General features: G+C 41.2%; 1 protein-coding gene across 3 annotated transcripts in view; it reads left to right on the top strand.

The window, feature by feature from the left end:
• Positions 1 to 2,877: 2,877 nt before the first annotated feature.
• The window catches only part of nlgn4xa (neuroligin 4 X-linked a), a gene marked incomplete at its 3' end in the record, with an annotated part of 62,205 nt that continues 38,361 nt past the window's right edge, over positions 2,878 to 26,721 (top strand). The window contains exons 1-2 of one of the 3 annotated variants that reach the window (XM_083684386.1): positions 2,878 to 3,244; positions 20,958 to 21,110. In XM_083684386.1, coding sequence (XP_083540512.1) covers positions 2,908 to 3,244; positions 20,958 to 21,110 — 490 coding nt within the window. In that variant the 5' untranslated portion in view covers positions 2,878 to 2,907. Of the gene's footprint in view, positions 3,245 to 20,957; positions 21,111 to 26,721 lie in introns of those variants that run through there. The other 2 variants (XM_083684387.1, XM_083684385.1) reach the window with 2 other exon arrangements.

Genomic DNA, 26,721 nt, shown 5'->3' with positions numbered 1-26,721 from the left:
TTTGAAAATATGTATTCTCAATATTAACCATAGGGCAGCTGGTCATCGTAAATTGTAACAGATGCAGGTATCATGCATCAGGTATCAGATGCAGATTATTTAGCTTCTCTCTCTCTCTATCTATTTCTATCTTTCTCTCTCTCTTTCTCTCTCTCACACACACACACACACACACACACACACACACACACACACACAGCGGTTGTCGTCTCAGTGGTGGTCTCAGGGGTTGACAGTATCTTTGTGTTCAACATTGTTGACTTTTAATAAATATCCCTCCTTTATTGGCTGTCAAGGGCCCATGTTCACTTTCTCATCCTAGCGAGTGAGAGCGGTTTCTTTCTCTTTGTAGTGTTTATCGCCATCTTTCAAGCCCAGTAAAGATGTCATACAGTATGTGCTGATAGCACATAACCTATGCATCATGCGAAGTTAATTTTATTTTCAACTCTTCTGTTTGTTCAAGGACATTGACACCTGTATAAGTAACACATTCAGGAGAGTAAAGCTCCCCCTACCAGATTTTTTATAATAATTAAAATGCTAATGACAGATATGGCCTTCATTAAAATTCGGAAGACTTATCTCTTGTAATCAGAGAGTGAGAATACTATCCCCTATCTCTCCTCTCATCTGTATCTGCCTCTCTCCTGAGTGTTACTGGTAAGGACTACATGCAGCATATATACTGGCATTGTAGTCCATCCCATCCAAATAGATGACTGCCAGCCCATGCTAGTCAACAGAACAGTCATCAGAACAACAACATATCTACAGTATATATCAAAACCTACCTCAAGTCAAGTCAAATTTCATATGCACAGAATATAGGGAGTAAACTGTACAATTAAGTGCTTACGTTGCTCAGTTGGAGTATCATACAGTGTTACTAGACTGAGAAATCAATTAATCAACATTTTTGACTAGCCAGGCGTCAGATTTGTCTGACGGCTCACCATCTTAACATTAAGAGCAGGGGAATGAGGCAAGAGTTTTTTTCAGAAATTAAATGACGCGCTGCATGCATAAGCCATCTGGTTTGACACAAATGTATGTGAGAAGGTTCCTAACAGGCCATCTCTCATATTCAGGCTCTCCATATAAACAGTTTGGCACAGTAAAGTAGGCTAATCTAAGAGAAATAATCTACTGACGAGGATATACAGTGCCTTGTGTAAGTAATGGGACAGTGAAGCATTTTTTCTTCTTTGGCTCTATACTCTATACCAAATAAAGTTTGGATTTGAAATCAAGCAATTACTGTGAGATTAAAGTCCACATTCTCAGCTTTTATTTGAAGGTATTTGTGTACATATTGGTTTCACCATTTAGAAATTACAACACTTTTTATACGTAGTCCGCTATTTCAGGGCACCCCCCCAAAAATCTGATAAAAACGATCAGAAACATAGTCAAAACCTTAGGCTTGCCAACAGTTTGGAACATCATTGAAAATAAAAATAAACACCGGTGAATTCAGTAATTGCAAACAGGCTGGTAGGCCAATGCTTACCGTAATTGAGAAAACCACCAAAACAACAACAGATCAGGAACACTCTCCAGGAGGTAAGCGTGAATGTGTCAGAGACTACCATCTGCAGAATAGTCACCAGCGGAACTACAGAGGCAAGGTGAAAACCACTAGTTATTCTCCAAAAGGTTGGTTATGGTCAGTTTGCTAAAAAGTGGAAAGGAAAAAATAATGTCGTATTAGTTACGCAGGGCACTGTATTTACCCTTCCTTTGTTATGAGAGCACTTTGTTCTTCATAGAGACCTGATGGAAGGTTTTTTATTATCATAGATAGTGTTTTTTGTTTATGGGCCAGGGGCTCAGGTACAATGTTGAGAATCAAGGAAAATGGCAGCTATAGTGTAGTTACATCTACTGATGGATGGAATGTTGAAAGTCTAGAGAGGATTTGGAATTTAGTTATACAGGTATGACTCAATAATTAGGTATATGGTTCAATTGCAGCCATATAAACAGCCTAATCGACACACACACACACACACACACACACACACACACACACACACACACACACACTGTTGCAGAAGATACTGTGTGAATCGTATTTCACATAAAACACATGTTAACATTATTGGATGTCAGGCAACATGGTATTAATTTAATGTGCTTACTTGGCAGATGGTGTTAATAACTGAGATGTACGATAAATGCAGCCAGGACATTTAAGATATAAACATATACCCTTTTCAGAGGAAATACAGGTGTCTTTCATGTCTATAATTTGATGTGTGTGTTATTTTCTTTTTGATAAGACAGTTATGATATGAAGTCAGACACACACACACACACACACACACACATATATATATATTTAGATGTTAGCCAAATACTGTACTTGCTATTGATTTATTGAAAGTATGCCATTTCATCTCATGCATATTTGACAACAGTTGAAAGAGATTTGGACTTCCTACTCTTTGATGTGTGGAGCATTGACTATTTTGTCTCTTCTGCAGGATAACCAATCAAGCTGGAGTTGTGTCCAGGTGACAGCATCAAAGACCAACAAAGGCCTGCCAGACAACTAAGGCCTACCAAGATCTAGACCCACTCTCTTGTGATGGGGGGCACTGACAAAGCTGCTCTGATTGGCTGGGGCTCTGTCTGTCAACTGCGTGTCTCAGCCTGAGGAGGAGGTGTGTCTGGGCTGTGGGGGGGACGGAGAGGGCCGTTACCACAACCTCCTTGGCTTACTGCAGCGGGAGCATGTCCAGGCCAGCAGCCGCTCTATGGATGTCTTGTGCCATGGCCCATGGGATGGCGAAAGTTAACCTGCTCCTCTGGATTGGTTTTGTGTCTGTGTGGCTGGCTGTGACTCAAGCCCAGCAACACCCTGTTGTCACCACGAATTACGGGAAGCTGCGGGGGTTAAAGATGGTCCTACCCAATGAGATTCTTGGGCCTGTGGAGCAATACTTGGGGATCCCTTACGCGTTAGCCCCCACAGGGGAGAGACGCTTCCAGCCCCCAGAGCCACCCATGTCCTGGCCTGGCATCCGGAATGCTACTCAGTTTGCCGCTGTATGTCCCCAGTTCCTGGAAGACCGCTTTTTACTCAATGATATGCTCCCTGTCTGGTTCACAGCCAACTTGGATACAGTGGTAACCTATATGCAGGAACAAAACGAAGACTGCCTATACTTAAACATCTACGTGCCCACGGAGGATGGTATGTCACTCTTGATTAACAACAAATCTTGTCTGTCCCAATGTTTGTTTTTGCAATTTTTCACTTTATAGGTTTATGTTGAAGCAGCTCAAAGATGACTCATTTAACCCAAACGGTGCACTGCTCAATGTGCAGTACACTGCCAATGGGCACACAGCTTGTTGACTAAAGGTCAAGACTTGAAGTAAATGTGGACGATTGGGTCCAAAAGAGAAGAAACATTGTATTTCTCCTCACTACGGATAGCTTAGAATAGTGCACTGTGTAGTGGTTAGCTTTCTTCCCTGTTGATTTGGTGCAGTGCAGAGGTCCCGTTTGAGTGAGCACTCCTGACTTGGAGTAGTCCTGACACTTACATCACGGATGTACTGCACTTACCCATCCTGGCCTAGTATCAGAGATCCAGAACAAGAGAAAGGAAAAGAAAAAAAGTGTTTGATAAAAGGTTGGTTAATGCAGTTGAACACATTATTATGGCCAAACCTGAGTACTTTTGCTGGGTCGCTGTTCTAGGGGACAGACTTGTGGCTTCTAAAGGTCACTCAGTGAGAAATTAACCAATGCATCTGACTATACGGCTCCATACTAAATTTAGTTTGAGCTCTTGAGTGAATGCTAGATTAAACAGCCCTGGAAGAGATAATCTGACAATCCCAGTCCGGATTCACAGCCGGTGTTATTCTGACATACACGTATTTCAAAATCTGTGTATTTGATTGTAAATTCTTACAATCACCATGAACTGAAATTAAGGTTTTAGAATTTGAATACACCAGTATCAGCCAGACTGTCGGTTGTAGAGATATGCAATTTTTAAATCTCTTCGTATTTGCAACTATCCTGTCATTACCTTTGTAATATGGCATCACTGTTAGTCTGATGGAAAAAAGCCATGCCTTAGCTCTCTAAGATTGATACAGTATGAACAGGGTTCTTTCATTGTGTAGTATAAGAAATTAATTGGAGGGATGTAGAGTTGAAATGCCTTACGACAGTGCTGTTTTTCCATGGGTGTATTGGTAATAAGGTAAATACTAAACAATGTAAATTACTCTAAGTTGTTCTAAGTCTATTTTATTTAGAGCTATCATGCTTCTTAGTCTAAATTGCCAGTGATGCACATTACACCACTGAATGCATAGACTAGACTCCACGAAAAATAATTTCTGTACCATATGGAGGCATTCAGAGGTAGCATATTGATGAATGGTGTCCATAGATGTCAATGTAATGTGAGTCCTGAGGCTTATTGGAAGAGGGATCTGTCCTAAAGGAAAGTAAGAACTGAGATATCTGTCTCTTCCTCGGCAGCAAGAGCTCCATGGGAGACAACTCTCTCCCTGTTCCACTGCTCCATGCTGCCCATCATCCTTATGCCCTCAGAATTGGCCTTTTCAAAATCCAGTGTAATGTGGAAATATCCTGCCAGCTGAGGATCACAGAGGGATTTATAGTTTTTCTCCTGAAGTGGGGTGACAGATTAGGAGGGTGCTTTCTTTGTGTCATCTGATTTAAAAAAAAAAAAAATCCACTACACCATACAGTCAAATTGTAGTATGCTTTTTGACTGTGTTGTGAATGCTGCTACAATGGCTTAGGTGTTTAGTGTTGAGTCTAAAATATTGGGTATTGTGAAATTCCTTTATTTTTATGTAGGTATGTTTCTGCAGACAAAGAGCTGCAGTATGCTGCTGGAGCCAGAGCTGGCTTTATCTGCCTCTGCAGTGACTGCGGACTGGGGAGGTGGCATCCTGTTTTATTGTGAATTAATCAGAGTGAATATGTATCCTCAGGGGCTTCTGGGTGAGGAGACAATACCACAGCAGGCTCCTCTCCATTTTTAATTGTGAACATCCTCCACATTAGTTCTTCTTTACTATTCAACATGGAACTGAAATATAAAGCAGCAATTACGATAAATCACTGCTTGTTACATGCATGTGTTCTCCTAGAGATAATAACCTCTTTACATCTCAATGGAAAGTGTGAGTGATCAGATGGCTAAGTCTCAGATACACACCTTGAATGGTGTGGGCAGGAATGATCAGACTGATGGTTATTTACATGAAACTTTCCAATGAACTGTGGTCCCATACAATGTTTTAAAGGTGTGTTTTTGATATGGCGTCACAACTGCTGTATGTTGCTGTTGAATTAGAAATCCTTCAAATTAGATTCAGTCAACTAGACAGCATACTCTATAAGCCTGCCAATGCCATAAACATGTGTATTTCATTATTACGTTTTCTTTGTATAGCACTTTTGATGAGAAGAAACGGTAGAACAATAGGACAGGAAGAGGAAACAAAGGTTTGATTGACTGCTTTACATGGTTACATCCCCTAATGTTGTTTTTGAGTGTTGAATGTGTATACTTTCTGCTTTGAGCTTATAGAATGGCAACCAAGGGCCTTGACGATAAGCTGCCAGCCTCTCTGTGGTCAGTGTGTGTTTCTGTCAGCCAGTCATATTCATGGAGAGACAAGGAGAAATGTCTCAGGGCCAGGTCAAGAGCCTGTAGAAGACGTGTCACCACAGACCTTGGACACACAACACACTCTCAGTTTCCCTTTTACATTTCAAGGGCAAAGAAACCCAACCACAGTCAAAGAACTACAGTAGATTCTTTCATCGTGTCAGATCCAGTATTGTTGGGTGTCTGTTTAATGATATCACAGTCAGTCTGGGAACAGAGATGACGTTGAAACACAATATGGATCAGAGAAGCTAGTTCTTGACAACCTCCTGATCCATATAAGCAACTGTTTTGTTATTTTGTTTGACATGCAGCATATTCCTTTTTCTCGAAGACCAGCCATCCTTTTTTGTAAAGCTTTATAATAATGTTCAGTCGTTCATTGTTAGTAAATCATTTACTCACCATTTATTAATAATTATCCCTTCATTAGTAAATGTCAGTAATCAATCTCTAAATGAATTTATTAACACTATTTTAAATGGATTATTAATTAGTTATTATTGAGTCGGGATCATTTACAGATGGAGCCAAAAAGATTGGGTAGGAATTCCTGCGGACAGCCATACACGGTCCTGCAGCGATACTCAGCCTGATCACACTGGATTATTTAAAACTCCTCCTTGCATGCCAAGGTATACTTCTGTTTACATCCACCAGAAGGCGCATGGATTGAGGCTTTTACAGTACAACATTAATCACGTGATTAGAACATCGAGACAGCTCACACTTTACAGAGGCTAAAACATTGTATTGTACTGTAGATTTAATGATTTGTCCAAGCGCAACATTTTCCTTGCCTTTGTTGGTTGCCTCTTGCACTCAACACGAATGTTAATCTGTAAACAAATTATATTTTCACTGTTTTACTGGCAGTATCCAGCGAGTTCTAAAGTTTATTTCGCCCCTGCCCGCTGTATCATGTCTCATACAGTAGGTCAGAGTTTAAAAGGTTCATGGTTGAGCGATGGTACCAAGGCGGTACCACAACAATCAACTGGCCTTCTCCATACATTTTATTTGAGGTGTTTCACCTCGGCAATACAACCACCAGGGGCATCGTTGAGCAATTCTAATGGATGACATTGTTGTAAAACAGTAGCTCATATCTGTGTCTTCATTTGCCCAATCTGTGAGCTGATATTATATTATATCATATATATAATATATATCATATATATATATATATATATATATACACTCACCGGCCACTTTATTAGGTACACCTGTTCAACTGCTTGGTAATGCAAATATCTAATCAGCCAATCACATGGCAGCAACTCAATGCATTTAGGCATGTAGACATGGTCAAGACGGCCTGCTGAAGTTCAAACCGAGCATCAGAATGGGGAAGAAAGGTGATTTAAGTGACTTTGAACGTGGCATGGTTGTTGGTGCCAGACGGGCTGGTCTGAGTATTTCAGAAACTGCTGATCTACTGGGATTTTCACGCACAACCATCTCTAGGGTTTACAGAGAATGGTCCGAAAAAGAGAAAATATCCAGTGAGCGGCAGTTCTCTGGGCGAAAATGCCTTGTTGATGCCAGAGGTCAGAGGAGAATGGCCAGACTGGTTCGAGATGATACAAAGGCAACAGTAACTCAAATAACCACTTGTTACAACCAAGGTATGCAGAAGACCATCTCTGAACGCACAACACGTCGAACCTTGAAGCAGATACTAGCAAGGTGTACCTAATAAAGTGGCCGGTGAGTGTATATATATATATATATATATATATATATATATATATATATATATATATATATATATATATTTCTTTTTTTAATATATATATTTATATATATATATATATATATATATATATATATATATATATATATATATATATATATATATATATATATATAAATATATATATTAAAAAAAGAAATATATATATATATATAATATTGTATATATTAATTACATTTTCATTATTGTAATCCTTTTTTTTTCATTCTGATTTCACAATAACCGCAGCCTGCATGAATTGCATGCGTTTTTAATGATAACAACTGTAGGCTACTTTTCTATCTAGTCTCAATCCCACTGAAACCCAAAATCCTTACTCCTCAGTAGGTTGCATTATCAAAGCCAACTTGCACTTATTCATGTCAGATTGCGCCAAAACCTTTCCTCCACTTCTCTTTGCTGTGAGAGAATGAATGATGACGGTATGAGAGTAGATAGGAAAACAAGAGCGGAAGAGGTCCCATTGTTTGGTCCTCGTTAAGATAACATGGATATTTAAATTTCCGCTCTTCATCTCTGTAATTCATGAGCTGCCAATCTATCTGATAAGGCAAGCTGATAAGGCAAACCATCACATACCATTCTCTTTTCAAACATCTTTCACAGCTCTTGTCACCACCCTGTGGTGGCTTTCAGCAGCACTTCACACGTCTTAACAACTCATGTCTGTCACAGCAGCGGCATTGAGGTAGATCACCATTACAATGGCAGTATGAACCTTTTAAACACTGTCCCACTGCAGTTGGCTACAAATGAATAACTTTCATATACAGTGCCCTGCATAAGTAATGGGACAGTAAAGCACTTTTCTTCTTTTGGCTCCTCTCTTATATTCCAAAGGTTTTGATTTGAAATCAAACAAATACTATGAGGTTAAAGTATTGTCTGCTTTTATTGAAGGGTATTTTGTAACTTGTACGCTTTTATATGTTGGTTTCACCATTCAGAAATTACAGCACTTTTTATGCATAGTCCCCCTATTTCTGGGAACCAAAAGTAATGAGATACATTCATGTAATGTCCAAATGAAGCACTGTTGTTTAGCATTTGCTTGACAATCCTTTGCATGCAATAACTGTCTGAAGTCTCCAACCCATTGACCGCACCAGGCGCTGGGTATCTTCTGGTGATACTCTGCCAGGCCTGAACTGCAGCCATCTTCAAAAGTTGTTGTTTGTTTTTAGTTATTTTTGTCTAAAATCTTATGATCAGGAAATTAAATACATGTTCAGTTGGATTTAAATCTGACGATTGACTTGGCCAGTCAAGAACCTTTCACTTTTTGGTCCTGAAAAACTCCCGAGTTGCTATGGCAGTATGTTTTGGGTCATTGTCTTACTGTATAATGAAGCGCGATCCCATGAATTTGGAGGCATTTGCTTGTACTCGAGCAGACACAATGTTTCTGTACACTTCAGAATACATTCTGATGCTGCCATCAGCAGTTACATCATCAATGAAGACAAGTTAGCCAGTTCTTGTGGCATCTATACATGCCCAAACCATAACATTCCCTCCACCATGTTTCACAGTTGAGGTGGTATGCTATAAATCTTGGGTGTTCCTGATCTGTGGGACAGTTGTTTTGGGATTTTTCTTAATTATGGTGAGCGTTTGTCATCCACTATGGAAGTCTTCCTTGGCCTACCAGCCTGTTTGCGATTGCTGAGGTTTTTAATGAAAACTTCCAAGCTGTTAATTTTGGCAAGCCTAAGGTTTTGTCTAGGTTTCTGATTTTTCAGCCTAATAAAGGTCTTATGAAGGTGTTCATTGATTGTCATTGACACCGCTTTGGTCCTCATGTTGACAGACACCAATAGCAGACTCCAAAGGCAAATAATCAATACTAGACATTGACAGTTCTCTTATGCCTACACAAATGATGTGACGGGACACACCTGACTAACCAGAAACCCCTGTAACCCTGAAACAGGGGGACTATGTATACAAGGTGTTGTCAATTCTAAATGGTGAAACCAATATGTACACAAATACCATCAAATAAAAGCAGATAATATGTACTTTAACCTCATCGTGATTGTTTGATTTTAAATTATTTGATTTTAAGTATAGAGCCAAAAGAAGATATATTAGAAGAAGATTATATTAGAACAACATGGCTGCTATAATCCAAAAACACTGAATAGCATCACCCTGTGGTCAAACACAACTGTTGTTATTAGTTGAACTCATACCCCTAACCAATCTGTGCCAAATGTAATGACTCTTAAGTCAAACAGATTAAGAGATATAAATATGTGCTTGTTATAGCACCTCCATGTGACAGATCAGAATATTACTGTACATGTTTGGTCCTGAGAGTGTTAGAGATATGTTTGCCCAGTTTGGCAGTGATGCACCCTACCATGTCTCTTTCTAAGCATGTAAATTATAGGACACACCCTTATTAAAGTTCATTAGTTCAGGGCGGCCATGTTGTTTGATCTGCTTGGCTGAATGATTTTTGCATTGATAGAACTTGCTCCATAGATGATGTATATGGATTTTCATACAGATCAGCCCAGCAGTTGCAGAGGAGATGTAATTTGAGTTTTTTTCACAATTCAAAATGGTGCAAAATCCATCATGGCGAACGTTATGGGTCCTTGAGGCAAATTTGTTTCTTTTGAAGAGACAGACGTATTTACCCAATTTCAGAATTCTCGCGCCTATGTGGTGAGTTGTGGCCTGTCCAAATTTGCATTTTCAATTCTATGGTATTGAGCCATCTTGTGGCCAGATCGCATGAAAGGTCATCATCATGCCAGTTGGCCAGCCCCTCTGCCTTACCATGTAAAAGTTATTTGCACTACATTGAAAAAACGACGGATGCGAGAGAATAATAATAAATATAGCTGCGAGCAGCCATGCCCAGGGTCTATACTGTGACAGAGTAAATAGATAGATAGATAGATAGATAGATAGATAGATAGATAGGTACAGCTCACATCGCAAACAGCAACAACAAAATAAAGTGACAATAGAATAATAGAATAAAACAGACATCTGAAACATTATATACAGTAAGAACAGTCCAGTTATGATTTAACATCCCCCAGCCTGATTGTGATTACCCCGATCGAGCCAGTCGGACGAGGAGTTGTACAGTCTTATTGCGGCAGGCAGAAAGGATATCCTATAGTGCTCCTTAGTGCAACGTAGTTGTATAAGTCTGTCTTATCTTCTCTGCTCTGCCACAGTGTCATGTAGGGGATGGGAGGGATTGTCCATGATGGCCAGGAGTTTGGTCCTCATCCTCCCATTGGCCACCTCCTCCACAGTGTCCAGGGTGACACCGAGGACAGAACCAGCTTTCCTAATAAGCTTGTTCAGCCTCTTGGTGTCACCTTCCTCGATGCTGCCCCTCCAGTATACCACCGCGTACTGCACTGCGCTGGCCACCACTGACTGGTAGAACATGTTCAGCAGAGTCCTGCACACGCCAAAGGACCTGAGCCCCCTCAAGACATAAAACCGGCTCTGGCCCCTCTTGTACAGGACATCTGTGTTACCAGTCCAGTCCAGTTTGCACCCCCAGGCTCTGGACAACCTCCACATCCTCTCCCTGGATGGAAACAGGAGACAGGGGGACCCTAGTCCTCCTAAAGTCCACCACCATCTCCTTTGTCTCGCTGATATTGAGTAGCAGGTGGTGATGCTCACATCACTCAACAAAACTGTCCACCAGTCCTCTATACTTGGTCTCCTGGCCTCCACTGACACATCCCACAATAGCAGAATTGTCTGACAACTTCTGCAGATGGCAGAAGTATCTGTGTATCACAGTATCTGTGTTCTGAAGTCTGTGGTATAGAGGGTGAAGAGGAAGGGAGCCAGAACTGCCAGAACTGACCCCTGGGAGGCACCAGTGCTGCTCACCACCCAGTCCGACACACATCCCTGCAGCCATACAAACTGTGACCTGTTGGTCAGGTAGTTTGTAATAAAGGAAACAATGGGGGAGTCCACCTGCATCCTCAGCAGCTTATCCGCAAGTAGTAAGGGCTGTATGGTGTTAAATGCACTGGAGAAGTCAAAGAACATAACCCTCACAGTGCTGCCAGCCTTATCTAAATGGTAGTGAGCTATGTGTAGCAGGTAGATGATGGCATCATCCACACCAATGTCTGCCTGGTAGGCAAACTGCAGGGGGTCCAAAGATGTCTTCATCAGGGGCTTCATGTGTGCTAGCACCAGTCTTTCCATGGTCTTCATGATGTGGGATGTCAAGGGTATCGGTCTATAGTCATTCATAGCACTGGGGTTCCTTTTCTTTGGTACTAGTACCAGGCAAGATGTTTTCCACATTGATGGGACCTTTCCCCCATCAATGAGGCTCAGGTTAAAGAGGTACTGGAGTACTCCACACAGCCGACTTTGACCACCCTCGGGCACACACCGCCAGGGCCTGCAGCCTTCCTGGTACGGAGTTTCCCTAGCTCTCTCTTCACCTGAGCCGTAGTGATAAAGACACTGGAGTAGGGGGTGGTGGGGGGGTCATTGGCTGTGGCAGTGGTGTCGGGGGGCAGAATGATGGGGGGCTCTGAAGAGATGTGAAGTGAGGAAATGGTGGGGCTGAAGGAGGAAGAGAATGGAGGGGAAGTGTGAATGGAATCAGAGGGGCTGATGAGGGAGAGGGAAAGGAGAGGGTATTGGATGAGACCCGCTTCAGTTCTTCCTTGTCACCAGACCTGAAGGCTCTCTTGTCATTGAGGAGGGCCTTTAGGTCACTTCCTAGGCTTGTTGTTGGGAAAGCACCGTACCCTCCTGGTAGGTACGGTGTTCTCCACATATAAGTTAATGTAGTCCAAGCTGCAATGTGAAAGACCATCAATGTCCTCCCCATGTGACTTACAGAGAACTTCCCAGTCTGTTGTTTCAAAACAGGCCTGCAGAGCCTCATCAGCCTCCTGTGTCCATCTCCTCACAGTCCTAGTGGTCACAGAGTGCTGCTGGACTAGAGGTTCCTACTTGGGCTTGACATGGGCTAGGTTCTGGTCCGATCTGCCGGGGGGGGGGGAGTTCTGTAGAGATGTAGGCGTCATTCACATTAGCATATAACAGGTCCAATGTTTTGTTCTCCCTAGAGGGGCACTTCACTGGGAGATCGTTGTCAGTGTATTTGTCAGGGTGACATGGTTAAAATTCCCGGAGATTGCAATGAATGCATTGGGGTGCTGGGTCAGTATCGCACCATCTATTTCACAGGGCACCAACAGAACACTTGGAAAAATGGTGACTAATAGAGGTTTTTTTAGAGTTCATTAGATTAGCTAAAACAACATGGCCGCTATAAGACAAAAACGTTTAATAGCACCACCCTGTGGTCAAACACAACCATATTTCATGAATCTAAGTCAACCAGATCAAGAGATATAAATACAGTCTCCTGCATAAGGGTTAGGGTTAGGGTTGGGACAGTGACACATTTGTTGTTCTTTTGGCTCTATACTCCAAAGGTTTTCATTTGAAATCAAACAATTACTGTGAGGTTAAAGTAGAGATTCTCAGCTTTTATTTGGTCATATATCTGTACATATTGGTTTCACCATTCAGAAATTACAACACTTTTTATGCTTAATGTCTTGTATTGATTCTAGGCTTTGCGTTTGCCTTTGGAGTCTGCTATTGGTGTACCATCTCATCTGTGAAACATAGTGGAGGGGGTGTTAATGTTAGGGCATGCGTAGCTTCCACTAGAACTGGCTAACTTTTAATTCATGATGTAACTTCTGAAAGCAGCAGGAGAATGAATTCTGAAGTGTACAGAAACATCTTGTCTGCTCAAGTACAAGCAAATGCCTCCAAATTCATTGGATAGTGCTTCATCATACAGTCAGACTGTAAGCCATAGCATAGTTTTCAGGACCAAAAAGTGTAAAGTTCTTGACTGGCCAAGTCAATCTTCAGATGTAATTTAATTTAGCATGCATTTAATTTCCTGATGATAAGGTTGTATGATAAAAGACCTCAAAACAAACAACAACTGAAGAACTGCAGTACAGGCCTGGCAGAGCATCATCAGAGAAGATAACCAGCGTCTGGTGGGGTCAATGGGTCACAGACTTCAGGCAGTTATTACGTGCGAAGAGTTGTCGACCAAATACTAAACATGAGTACTCAATTTGGACATTTGATACATCTGTACCATCACTTTTGGGTACCCTGAAACAGGGGGACTATGAATAAAAAGTCTTGTAATTTCAGAATGGTGAAACCAATATGTACACAAATACCATCAAATAAAAGTTGAGAATCTCTTTAACCTCGTAGTAATTGAATGATTTCAAATGAAAACTTTTGGAGTGTAGAGCAAAAAGAAAAAAAAATGCTTCACTGTCCCATTACTTACGCAGGGCATGTGCTTGTTATAGCGTCATCATGTAACAGATCAGAATATGACTACACATGTTAGATAGAGAGTCTTACACATTATGTATGTTTAAGTTTGGTAGGAATGTACCCTACTATGTCTGATTTACCATTGTACCAATTTACAAGCTCTTCTGCTTCACCATGTAAAAGTTATTTGCTTTACATTACAAAAACAGCAGATGCAGGAGAATAATATATATATTATATATAATAATAGGCAACGCCAACAATAGCTTCGCTGCTTAGACCCCTAAATTCTGTACTGCTGCAAGCAGTCATGCCCAGGGTCTAAACTGTGGCACAATATCATACCGCATATTTCACAGGGCACCAACAGAACACTTGAAAAAAATTACCATAATGTGTTTAGAGTGACCAATACACAGTTTTGTTAGCGTTTCCTGTTATTTTGAAAAGTCTGAGAACTGCTCATGATATATTCTGTTGTGTTTTCAATCTTGTAGCAGACTTTAGGGGGTTGTGGGCAAATTTGCATTTTAATTTGCATGGTATTGCGCCACCTTGTGGCCAGATGGCATGAAAATGCATGACAGGGTTTGGCCTATGGCCCTTTAACATCATGCCAATTTGCAAGCTTCTCTACCTTACCATGTAAAAGTTATTTGCATTAATTGCAAAAACGGCAGATGCAGGACAATAATAATAATAATAATAATAATAATAATAATAATAATAATAATAATAATAACAACAATAATAATAGGCAACGCCAACAATAACAATTTAATTCTGCACAGCTTTTCTGCTTAGACCCCTAAAAAAATCTTAAATCTTAAATGTCCTGTATTGTGTACTTACATTATTCTAATACTATTGATGTGTTGGATGATTCAGGTAATTTTGAGCCCTTGGTGCACTCTTTAACAATTAGTAAATGTCCAATTCAGGTTAATGCTTTATAATAATGTTTACCATTTGTTTTGTTTGTTTACATATATTTAAAGATATTGAGCCAACCATTAACAAATGGTAACCTTTATTAATGAGTCAATAATAAATTATTTAAAATTGTGTTTATAAATTATAAATGTAGGGATAATGATCAATAAATGCTGGTTAAGTTGGTATGATATAAAAACAGCATACAGGTACAACATGTTCTTAATATTCATTGGTATGGTCAATGACGCACACTCCCAGGGTTTGTCTTTAGATACCCCTTGTGTGTGTGTGCGTGTGTGTGTGTGTGTGTGTGTGACTGGACAGGGCAGGGCAGGGCAGATGTGGGAGCTCATGCTTTAGTGCATTAAACCGACACGCCACTTGCCGTTGTTTGTACAGCTTGAGGTCCGCTCACTATTGCCCATTTCTCATGAGCGATCGTTCACTGTGCGAGTATTCAACAATGCCTATTCAGCTGTGTACGCCAAGGCTTATACTCCATTCTGTACCAACTAGTCAGTGATGAGCTCTGCAATCTAATATGACGGATAAGGTCAACCAGACCTCTATACATTTATGATGACTGATGTATTATGCCGTAAAATGTATCTCAGAATCTCTATCTATTTGACTGTGGATCCAATTAATGTTAAAGATGAGGTTTGACCTGATATGACTTGATGGCACTTGTTGTACCCTGTGTTTAACATGGATACTTACATGTTCTACTGTTTTTCTATGGCACATGTACAGTATGGCTGAATGTCCTTTACATAATTTTGTGATGATTGCCTCCATATGGGAGATTTCATTTTCAGATAGAAAGGAATTTGATCTTTTTCAGCTGTGAACTCCACAGCTGTGGTTTGTGAACAGCTCACATCAGAATACTAAGACATTTGGGGCTCTATTTTAACAACCCAAACACAATCATTGATCTAAATGCTATGGCATGGCACTAGGGGACGCTAGGGGGCGGTTTAGAAGTAATGTTGCAACTTTTGTGGTGATATCGGTCGGTGTACATGCCAGTGGTCGCGTAAAAAGGCTGGCTTTAGATGAATAAATGAGACTTGTGTCTAGGGCTTGATTACTCACTGTCCAATCATAGACCATAGCCAAATATATGATGAACTCATCTGTGTATTTACGGTGTTCGGTGGCTCATGTTTTTTCCTCAACGCAGATTAACGGATAGTTTATCAAATACATTAGCACATAATTGCGATGACAAATTAGGGAAGTTGTCTAGACTTGATACACGTACGTATCTCCATAGGCTTGCATTTGCAATATCCCAATGAACATAAAGTCGTGCAAGATTGAGCCGATAACATGAAGAATTAGTGAAGCTTTCACGTAAACTATGAATGTGTTGCCTATATAACATTAATAAACGAACTAGCTTAGACTAGAAATGTCACAACCTTATAGACTATAGGCCTACTTTTAAAATGAACAACTCATTTTGATGCGCCACTGCTGTCAAAATTGCTGTCATAAACAGCAGCGTTTGCAATAAGAGGTGATTTTCGTGGGTCATTAATGTCCCCGCTTGCGCTGCCTGAAACTGGCACTTTGGCGGTTGTTTTTAAGGACACACCTCAAATAACGCAAACCCTCCCACCTCAGCGCAAGCGTACTGATGTGATACTGCCAATTTTTACAAGCTAAAATTGCTAACACACTTGGGTTTTACAATACGGTTGTTTAGCGCCCAGCTGAAAATAGAGCCTCTTATCATTCTACAATATGCCTTGGTAAATCACATTAGAATGACTATGTTTCCGCACAAACCCTAAGACCAGTTTTTAATGCATTTTTATAATTTTTTGATCAAAGCTGTTTTTTTTTTGGTTAAAAAAAAAAAGAAAATCTGTTTCCCCTTATCCCCTCTACTTTTCTCCTGTTGTTGACAGTAGGAGCCAACTCAAACAGTCAAGGCGCAGATTTCACCAATAATGATGGTGGCGAAGATGAAGGTATTTTTCTGTCTTTTTTCCCTTTTTGACAAAAGAAAAGCCTGATACTCGTGCATGACAGAGAATCTTTAGATTTTTTGTGAATTGAATTGATTTGTTTTGTTTTTTCCCCTTTTTCCCCCTTGAAGTGCATCAATACGCACCTCTGGGCTCTTCATTTTTGAACAACCTCTTTCCTCTTTGGAGATCTAGATCATTTAGAGTGAATCAGAGGGAAGTGTCTAAGGTGAAAGGTCACCTCTAAACGGGAATGAGGTGTACGCTCCAATAGTCACCAGAAACTCACCCACCCCCCTTTGCTGCAAAGTGAAAGATGTTAAATTGAAACTCTGCATGTGTTTTCTCTTGCCTCCTCTGAGAAATTATTAAACAGTCATGTTACCCTTACGTTTTCTTTTTCATTGCTCGGTGAAGCATGAGCACTAACCCATGTTGTTTTGACAGTTGAAATCTGTTCATTTGTACTCTGTCAAAATCTGTGTCACATGTTTTTTTGTAATATTAACAGCACGCTATTGTGCATGGTATTAACCAAATGGTGGTTTTGCTGTCAAGTGGCTCTGGAGATTGGGGGGACGTAGGTAAGGAAGCACTGGGAAATGTTTCAGTCATAGAGCACTATTTGTCTTCCATTAATTAAAATCAAGGGGCAGAAAAAGCTGTGACATTTTGGATCACTGTACTAACTACTGCAGGCTTTATCCAGGCATTTTTCTACCTCTGAATGACGTAGAAGCTCTGATTGCCTTCTTATAGCCTTGGTGAAATGAAAAGATAATGTGTGGGAGTTGAAAGCTGAACAGAAAGGTGCAGTTCTCTGTTCAGCTTTCACAAGCAAGTGAATTTCTAACGACCTTATTCTATGTATCCTCTTCTGTCTTTAACCTTGTATCTTGTCAACTTAGCTAGTGATGTTTTTGTTTCTCAGAAATTGTAACTATTATTTTCAGAAGTGGTCATTGCATGGCTTAGATGCTGGTTATTGGCTTAGTCCTCTACTTCTATATTTATATATATTGTCAATGTGTATTATCTGACTGTGTGAGGAACATGATCCCTCTGTGCGAACTCTCCTGTGTATACATTCTTAAATGAAAGATAGTCTTCTGAACACATTTTGAAATGCCTGGATAAATCCTGTTTTAATACTCCTCCTTATCCTCCTTGTGCCAAACCCACGCCTGTGTTTTCAGGAGTGCACAGAGTATCGATGCAGTCTGACAGTTTAAACATCTGCGGTGGCGATGAATTACTCCCTTGGCTCCCCCGAGGTTCTACCTATGCCTAGACGAGAGTATGCTGCAGACGTAGAGCCACCCAACAGTACTGCAGCCCCATCCTCCAACCTTCTGTTCTTTTCTCTCAGAAAACCTCAGGCTTAAATAAGGAAGAACCTCCTGTTCTCTGGGAAGCTTTCAACAACTTTTTAAACCACGGGGGCTCTATTTGAAAAAAAAGTTATTATAGTTGTATATATATATCCTTATTATTGAATTACCTCTTGGAATAAGAGCTAGGGCATTATTTGAAGTGCATTTTTAAAATTCTCAGTAATTATTTCTTTTTTCTTTTTCAAATTGACAGCATGGCTAAGTACATTACAGTGTGTAATGCAAAAGTCTATAGTGTGGTAATGCTTTTGAGCATTTTGACGTTAAGCTCTGCACAGTTTTTCTTCAGTTCTTCATTCCTGACAGAGACCTGTATATCCCTGTGTCAGAGCGTTATATTGAACAGGAAGTGTGATGAACTCCATCCATTCTGGGGGAGCACACTGTGCCCTGCATGGTCATTAACTTCCATCTCCATCCCCTCCATTAACACTTGGAAAATGCTGAAACCAATGGAAAATTCAGATGAATTTTATCATATAAAGATGAGTAATGTGTACGGCGCCGCTCAGCCCATGGAGAAAATATTATCCCCCCGGCCCACTGTGTCAGTGATGAATATCTGGGGCATGCTCCCTACAGAGTCACCCAGGCAGCACCGGTGCCTCTACAGAGGGACACACAGAGCACACAGAGCAGAACACTTGAAACAGTTTTATTTCTCTGGTTTTTAAGTGCTCTGCAGTGACAGGATTGGGACACGCTGCCCTCAGACCTCCCCCTCTCATAAGATAAAACATGCCTCTAAATCTGTACACGAGAGGTCCACCTCCACAGAGCACTACAACAAAAGAGATGGAGAGTGAGAGTGAATTTGCCTCTGTTTGACAGAGGGCCGGCCAAATTCCATCTTAAATCCCACAGTCTGCAAAGAGCTTCAAAAAGATGTGTAAAGAGATGTGTTTCTGTATAAAATGCTGAACATTTTAGGGCAATGTCATTTTCTCTACGTGCATCTGGAATGTTTCACTTGGTTCAGCAGGTCCTAATGATAAATTCAAGTGAGGAGCATGGTGAGAGTGTCCATTAAATAAGTAAGAGGACATGAGTTACTTATTCCTCCATCTTGCCTCAACCCAGTCTTTGAAATCAGTGGACTGTATTTAGTTTCCTGCCCAAGGAACAGTGGCTTAGGTATGGGGTCCTTCTCATGATGGCCACAACACCAGAACAGCAAACTGTTCAGAGAGAGAGGAGGGGGGGGGGGGGGCTGGTGCAGGTGAAGAGCTGTGAAATAGATGCATTCACATTAGCGAGCGCCAGACGCCCACTCAGAACACAACAGAGATTAATAACCTGTCACTGCATGTTGTTTTCCACTTCTTCCTTTTTAGGAGGAGGAGTATGATACACACGCAACCGAGCTCCAATGCAGCATGCCTGCACATAGGTCCCACCAGACGCTGCCAAGCCTGCAGAGGCAGCGTGACTGGGGCCAGCCAGGCAACGGCCCACCCCCTTGCATCAGCCAAAGGCGGAAGCAACAGAAACCAATAATCAGAGTGTACTGAGAGGGCATTGACTGAATACCAATTACATAGGGTTCTGGGCAGAGTCATCTACCCTCTGCCGCTCCAGTACTAATGTTTCAGCCCCCGCTAGACCAAGAGGACTCTATTTGGAATTTCATGATTTGGAATAGTGTATGCTGTACATGCACACACACACACACACACACACACACACACACACACACACACAAACACACACACACACACACACACACACACACACACACACACACACACACACACACACACACACACACACTTACACTGACACTCACACACTAACATACTGTACACTCTCTCACACACCATTCACACAGTTTCCGGCTTTCCAGTCATGTGGACCAGTCTTTTCTTACGAGATTCTCTCATCCATGGTGACATTTGAAAGAGCTCTGTTGATATGGATGCAGATGATGTGTTACCTCAGCTGCTCTGGCAGTGCTGCTACTATATTCCAGATCTAACAAGGGCTATGGAACACCCTTTGGACATATTTGGTTGAAAGAATTAAACCTGGGAAAATACTCCCCAAACCATTGATTCTAAGCTCTCTCCTCTTCATATCCTGAGGTAGAATGCGGATGCTGAGCTTTGAGTTCTGGGCCCATAGAAATCAACAAAAAGTCAATGAAGAGATCCTAATGAGGCTGCGGCTGGCTCAGGGCTGATTTATTGTGCCCGCTGGTTGTTTGTGGAATAATATCTCCCATCTACTCACATGCTAAGGCTCCCTTCCCTCCTCTCTTAATTTATAATCACCACCTACACATGTACTAATCACCAGGCTTCATCACAACCAGAGAGGTTCACAAATAAAGTATTCATCCTGGCTAATTACAGCATTCCTTGTGTATTAGAGTGATTCCAAGCACAATGCAGAAGGGGTTGAGGGAATTATTGCTAAAAAAGTACTTTTACATTACTGTACATCACATGCAGAAATATTTAAAGAGTTAACCTCTTTCTCTACCATAAATACCACAGTATTTAAATTATCCAATTGTGTCTATACAAGTCAAAAAACACTACAGTATGACTTTTTCTGTATGATTTTTCAGACAAAGTTATACAATGTTCAATATCTAGTACATAAACATACTAACATATGCAAGATTTCATGGCATGATTTCCTCAACCATGAAAAAAGTGACACAAATTATGAACAAATTGATTTCTTGTGAGGTGAGACAACGAAAAAGGTCAATCTGATTTTCTTGTGTGAAGACATTGATCACTGTATTACATTTTCCTAATTATTAAAATGTCAAGAACATGCATCATTGTGGAGGATTTGGTCCTTTGTTCCTGTCTAATTATCAGGCAGCTGCTAGCCGTGTTCATGCTTGTGCTTCTCTTTCCAGACATCCACGATGAGAACGGGCTGAAACCGGTTATGGTCTACATCCATGGTGGATCCTACATGGAGGGGACAGGGAACATGATAGATGGCAGTATCTTGGCAAGCTATGGCAATGTCATTGTGGTCACCCTCAACTACCGACTTGGAGTATTAGGTAAGTCACATGGTTTTAGCCGAGCAGTATGTGTTTTATATGTGTTCATGCACTGCACTGTATGATATGGGTACTAGTTTTGTATGCCACCTTTTTGGACAGTTAGCAGCTAGAAAGGTTCATGATATTTATGAGTTGCTTGGACATTGCATTGAAAAGGCTGTTTTTCAGTTTTAATTTCTCAGCCATTATTGAATATTTCTCAAAGCGATCGACTTGAGTGGTGACAGACTACATGTAGGCCAATTTTCAGAAGGATCCATTCAGCTGTTTTCATTAAAACTGTGAAAATGTAGCATTTTATAGCAAAAGTTTTGCTATAGAACCAAAAAACGAGAGGCTCCTAGAAAATGCGGTAGTGAAAATGTGATAAACTTGTGCAATGGAATGTCTAGAAGTTTGAATGTGCAGAGGTTATCATTAATGTCCATCTTTTGCAATTCCGCCTCCCCATGTTAAGTCAATGGATAAATTACACTCAATCTACACTTTATTAGGAACACCTACACACCTTCTCATGGTGGAGGTGATGTAATGGTGTGGGCAATGTTTTCTTGGCACACTTTGAGCCTGTTAATACCAATCAATCATTGCTTGAATGCCACAGCCTATTAGAGTATTGTTGCAGACCATGTGCATCCCTTCATGGCCACACTTCTAATGGCTACTTCCAGCATGATAATACACCATGTCACAAAGCAAAAGCCATCTCAAACTGGTTTCATGAACATGACAATGAGTTCAGTGTTCTTCAGTGGCCTTCCCAGTCACCGGATCTGAATCCGATAGAACACCTTTGGGATGTGGTAGAACGGGAGATTCGCATCATGTCATCATGGACCAGAATCTCAAAGGAATGTTTCCAACATCTTGTGGAATCAATGCCACAAAGAATTGAGGCTGTTTTGAGAGAAAAGGGAGGCCCTACCCAGTATTAGTATAGTGTTCCTAATAAAGTGCTCCGAGAGTGTGTATATGCTAGTACATGCTTAATACATGGGACAGATACAAATCTAGTGGAAGCTAATTATGACGTTTCTATGACAACAAATGCCACCAGGATGGTTAGCTGAACATTAACACTTTTAAATACAGAGTAGTAGGCCTGCCCACTCTGCTCAAATACTTTGAAGGTGAGCGAATTGCAGCGTATTTGGCATTCATAATGCCATTGCCAACCTCTGCTGCACCTCATATCCAATGAGTCATTTGTAGTTGCCTACTGTTTTTGGTTCAGCGCCTGTGTGTGTGTGCATGCTTGAGCTCCACTTACAACAAGCTCAAATCGTTTCCCATTAACAAAGAAAAGCGTGACAATGTTTCTAGCTACTAGAGAGATACAATTCCAATGATGAGCACAATACAATCCTACTCCTCCCCTAGAATCCAATCCACTCCTCTCCCTAGAACAGTAAAGTTCTTAATTTAACAAATTCCATTCAGTTCATAGTATCACGGTAGATTTAGAGTTGACCACCAGAGGCTCTATTCATCTTAGCCAAAGCTGATGGTAACCAGGCAAACCCCAAAAATGCAGAGTCAGAGGCAGTTGAGGGAGGTCCAAGGCTTTTACTCGAAAACTTAGGGATCATTACAATACACGGACACACGGTCTCGGGAATAAACATTCAAAACTCAGCAAGGAGGCACTGCTAACAGAGGTCTTTAAATACTCCAACTAATAAGGGCTAACGACTAAACACAGGTGAGAAACATAAACACAAAACACAATCACTTCTGTCATCAGTTCCAGGTGAGTCCCTCGGGCAGGAAGGACCAAATATGGGCATCTCCCGGTTACTTCCTCTTGGTCCCCCTGGAAGTGCTCTCTGTCGCCATCTGCTGGTTGGACAGCCTTGTGACACATAGAAGATTTACATGCAAACATTGATTTTTGTAGCCTTTAAAGTTACATACATTAGCAAACTGTGGCCGCATCCCCCCTTCCAACATGCCTGGTTGTTATCATTAAAAATGTTGAACGCATGGCGGCTGTATGAATTTCCTCAGCCCACATTTGCGGACAAATTCACTCACCTTCCCCCACTTCACACCGTCCCCCACTATATTGTAATTCACTGCCCATCATGACCCACTTATCGCAGCAGAGATGTTCGTCATGGTTCAATGATCTGTGTAATGTTAGCCTATGTATGTTGCCATGCTCCGTTGCAGTTGTCATAGAGAATATAAGTATTTACAAGTCTCTCTGTCTTAACTCACTCCTTAATATACCAAGAGCAACTTGCACCCTGGTAGTCTAGATATCACACTGGTTAGACTACTCCTAAAGCCTATATGCAATCTCTTTGTTAAGTGGTGCACGGTGACATAGACTCCCGCTAGATTGTAGTGCAGGTTTGGATGAGTTGGGATTTATATACTGACAAATATGTGCACTCTCATGATCAGAGCTATTTATCGGGTCTGGATGGGTGCACTCGGGTGAATCAGCTGTAGGCCTTGTGTCATTTACCGGAGACCTGATGATTTCATGCTTTTCACTCGCACTAACCACTATGTTATTCTCCCATCAACCAGAAAGTCATCAAGAACAGCAATGTTGAATAAAAACTCCTGTCTCGCATGAAAATTCCTAGCTTAATTAGGGGTCATTTAGATTGTGATATAAAAGATAGCCCATCCATGTTATAGTAGCGGAATTGGGGTTGTTGTTGCTGTGAGCACAATATCCTGGTAGGTTAGGTGTCAAATATCAGACATTCCGGTATAAAAATCATGGAAATTAAATACAAAAAAAACATGTTTTAAGTTAGATATTTAGAGTTGTCAAAAGCCGAAAAAGACAGGAAATTCGATTGAACACCATAACTCTAAATCTGACCTATGCACTAACTGGGTTTTCCAGCACACTCAGTTTTGACTCCTGCTACAATAGCTTTGTTGGGCTACTGTACTTTAAACAACTTAGGCTACACTCAGCACTGGGCATGTTATTTGCTTCTCTCAAACTGCCTAATACTTACTCTTTAGAGAGGTAATAGACCTTATAGACTGTTTATAGATGGTTTATAGCAGTGGTTCTCAACTGGTCTGGCCTTGGGACCCACATTTTCCCATGGTCATTAAGTTGCGACCCACTTTTATAGAATTCAAACCAAGCAAATGTATTCCTCAAAAAAACATCACAACTGTAACTGTATAACTGTAACATCATAACTGTAAATATAACATATAAAACATAATAACTGTAAATATAACATAAATAAACATACAAATAAACATAAAATAAAATATAAATATAAATAAACATAAAATATAAATAAAATTTATTTATTTATTTAAGAAATCTGTAAACATATATAATATAATCTCTCTGAGTAGGCCTACTAAACGGGCTGTTTTCACTCAACAGGCATTTGGGGAAGCTAATGAGAGAGTTGGGGATGTGCTTTATTCCTGATAAGACTTTCAAAGTCTGGGGTGATGGTAGACAGAGCCACTCTCAGATCATGCTCAGTGTCCAACCTGTTCCTCTGCTTTGACTTGAGCTGAACCAAAGTTGAAAAGTCACTTTCGCACAGATAGTGCTGAATGGTAGGAGGATTTTGACTGCATGATTGGCGAGGGACGGATACTCTCCCATTACATCGTTGCACCAGAACTGGGGGAGGCTTACCTCACCGAATTTCCTTTTCAACATCCGATCACATGACAGCTCCACCAGCTAATTCTCTTCATTGCTTGGCAACGTGACGCTTTCCATGTCATTTCCGAAGCGGTCAGGTATCCAGTGATCATCTCCATGTTTCTCCGGGAAGTAGTCATGAAACCGAGCTTGGAGTTTAGTGAGATGCGCTGTAATCATTTGTTTCAGGGCATTTTTGTCCGCTGTGTCCAGCTGTTGTGCTTCATGACAAGCGTTGGGAAACATGTCAAGTCTGTCTTTGGATACATGATTTTCCCACAATGCGATCATGTTTTTCAACGCAGCGATTTTGTCAGACTGTTCAAAAATATTGTGTCCCCTCCCTTGCATAGACACGTTTAATGTGTTGAGGTGCTCGAACACATCAGAAAGATACACAACTCGTGCGAGCCAGATTTCGTTGTCAAACTGCTCAGTATTAGTATTAGTTATTCTCTGAAAGGAAAGCAGCGCCATCAGTTGTGATTCCCACGCACTGTTCCCAGTTCAGGCCCACCGAATCCAAGTACAAATCCACAGTGCTGAAAATGTCCTCTGCCTTTGTAGTGGTAGGGAGATCTCTACTGCAGAGAAATTGCTCCTGTAAGTCTCCCTTCCACACATGTCTCACATAAATAAGTAAAATCACATGGCTAGCAATATCCGTGGATTCATCCATCTGTAAGGCATAGTAAGCGCTTGCCTGGATGCGTGCTGTGGTCTGTTGTTTTATGTCACCAGACATTTTTTCAATGCGCCTACCTATGGTATCATTGGTATGGTCTTCAGCTTATCCTCCGCCGATTGATCTACCACCTGTCTGACCATGTCCATTGCTGCAGGTAAGAGAAGCTCTTCTGCTATTGTGTGGGGTTTCTTGGCCTTTGCAATACGGTGAGCTACGTGGTATGATGCACAGAGTGCCTGTTCTTGTTTTGAACATGATACTGTTTGGCACTTCTGCGATGCCCTCAGTTCATGGAGTCGTCTTTCAAAGTACTGGTTTGTCTTTGCACGTAGGATGTTTTGTTTCTCAATGACGTTTTAATTTAGATGGCTTCATGCTCTCTTGTGCGAGCACTTCCATACATACCACACACTGTGGTTTCAGTTCCTTTTTGTCCTCAATGTATGTAAATCCATATTTGACATAATCGGGGTCATACTTGCGCTTCGCCATAGTTAGCTACTGCTCAAATGGTGCGAATGTGACCATCGCAACGGCTAGCCTGTCTTTTTCACGCACGTCTGTCAAAATAAAAGTTTGACATCAAATAGCTAAGCACTAGAACTATTTGTGGCCTTCCCCATCTACATCAATGGGATGGAGGTGGAGCGTGTCTCCAACTTCAAGTTCCTGGGTGTCCATATCTCCGAGGACCTCTCTTGGACCCTCAACTCCTCCACCCTGGTCAAAAAGGCGCAGCAGCATCTATACTTCCTGAGGAGACTGAAGAAAGCCCATCTGTCTCCTAGGATCCTGGTCAACTTCGGTGGACCATCGAGAGCATTCTGACAAACTGCATCACAGTGTGGTATGGCAGCTGCTCTGTCTCTGACCAGAAGGCCTGGCAACAGGTGATGAAAACCGCCCAGTACATCACTAGTGCTCAACTCCCTGCCATTGAGGTCCTCCAGCGCAGGCGGTGTCTGCGGAGGGCGCAAGGCATCAGTAGGGACACCTTTCACCTCAGCCACGGACTGTTTGCTCTCCTCCCATCCGGAAGGTGGTACAGAAGTCTCCGTTCCCGCACCAGCGTACCCTCCCCCATACCTCTACTGGCTGCACACTCAGGACTTCAATTTAGCTTTTGCACTACAGCTTGTTTGCACATAGCATATTTATTATATTGGCCTCTAATTATACATCTACATATATGTAACATACCTCAAGACCTATTGCCCTTGTTCAACTGCACATATCATATTGATATTCATCTAATATACATTGACTTATTATAT

Source organism: Argentina silus, assembly GCF_951799395.1.
Source record: "Argentina silus genome assembly, chromosome: 14".
NCBI lineage: Eukaryota > Metazoa > Chordata > Actinopteri > Argentiniformes > Argentinidae > Argentina > Argentina silus.
This window is presented reverse-complemented; position numbering and strand designations above follow the sequence as displayed.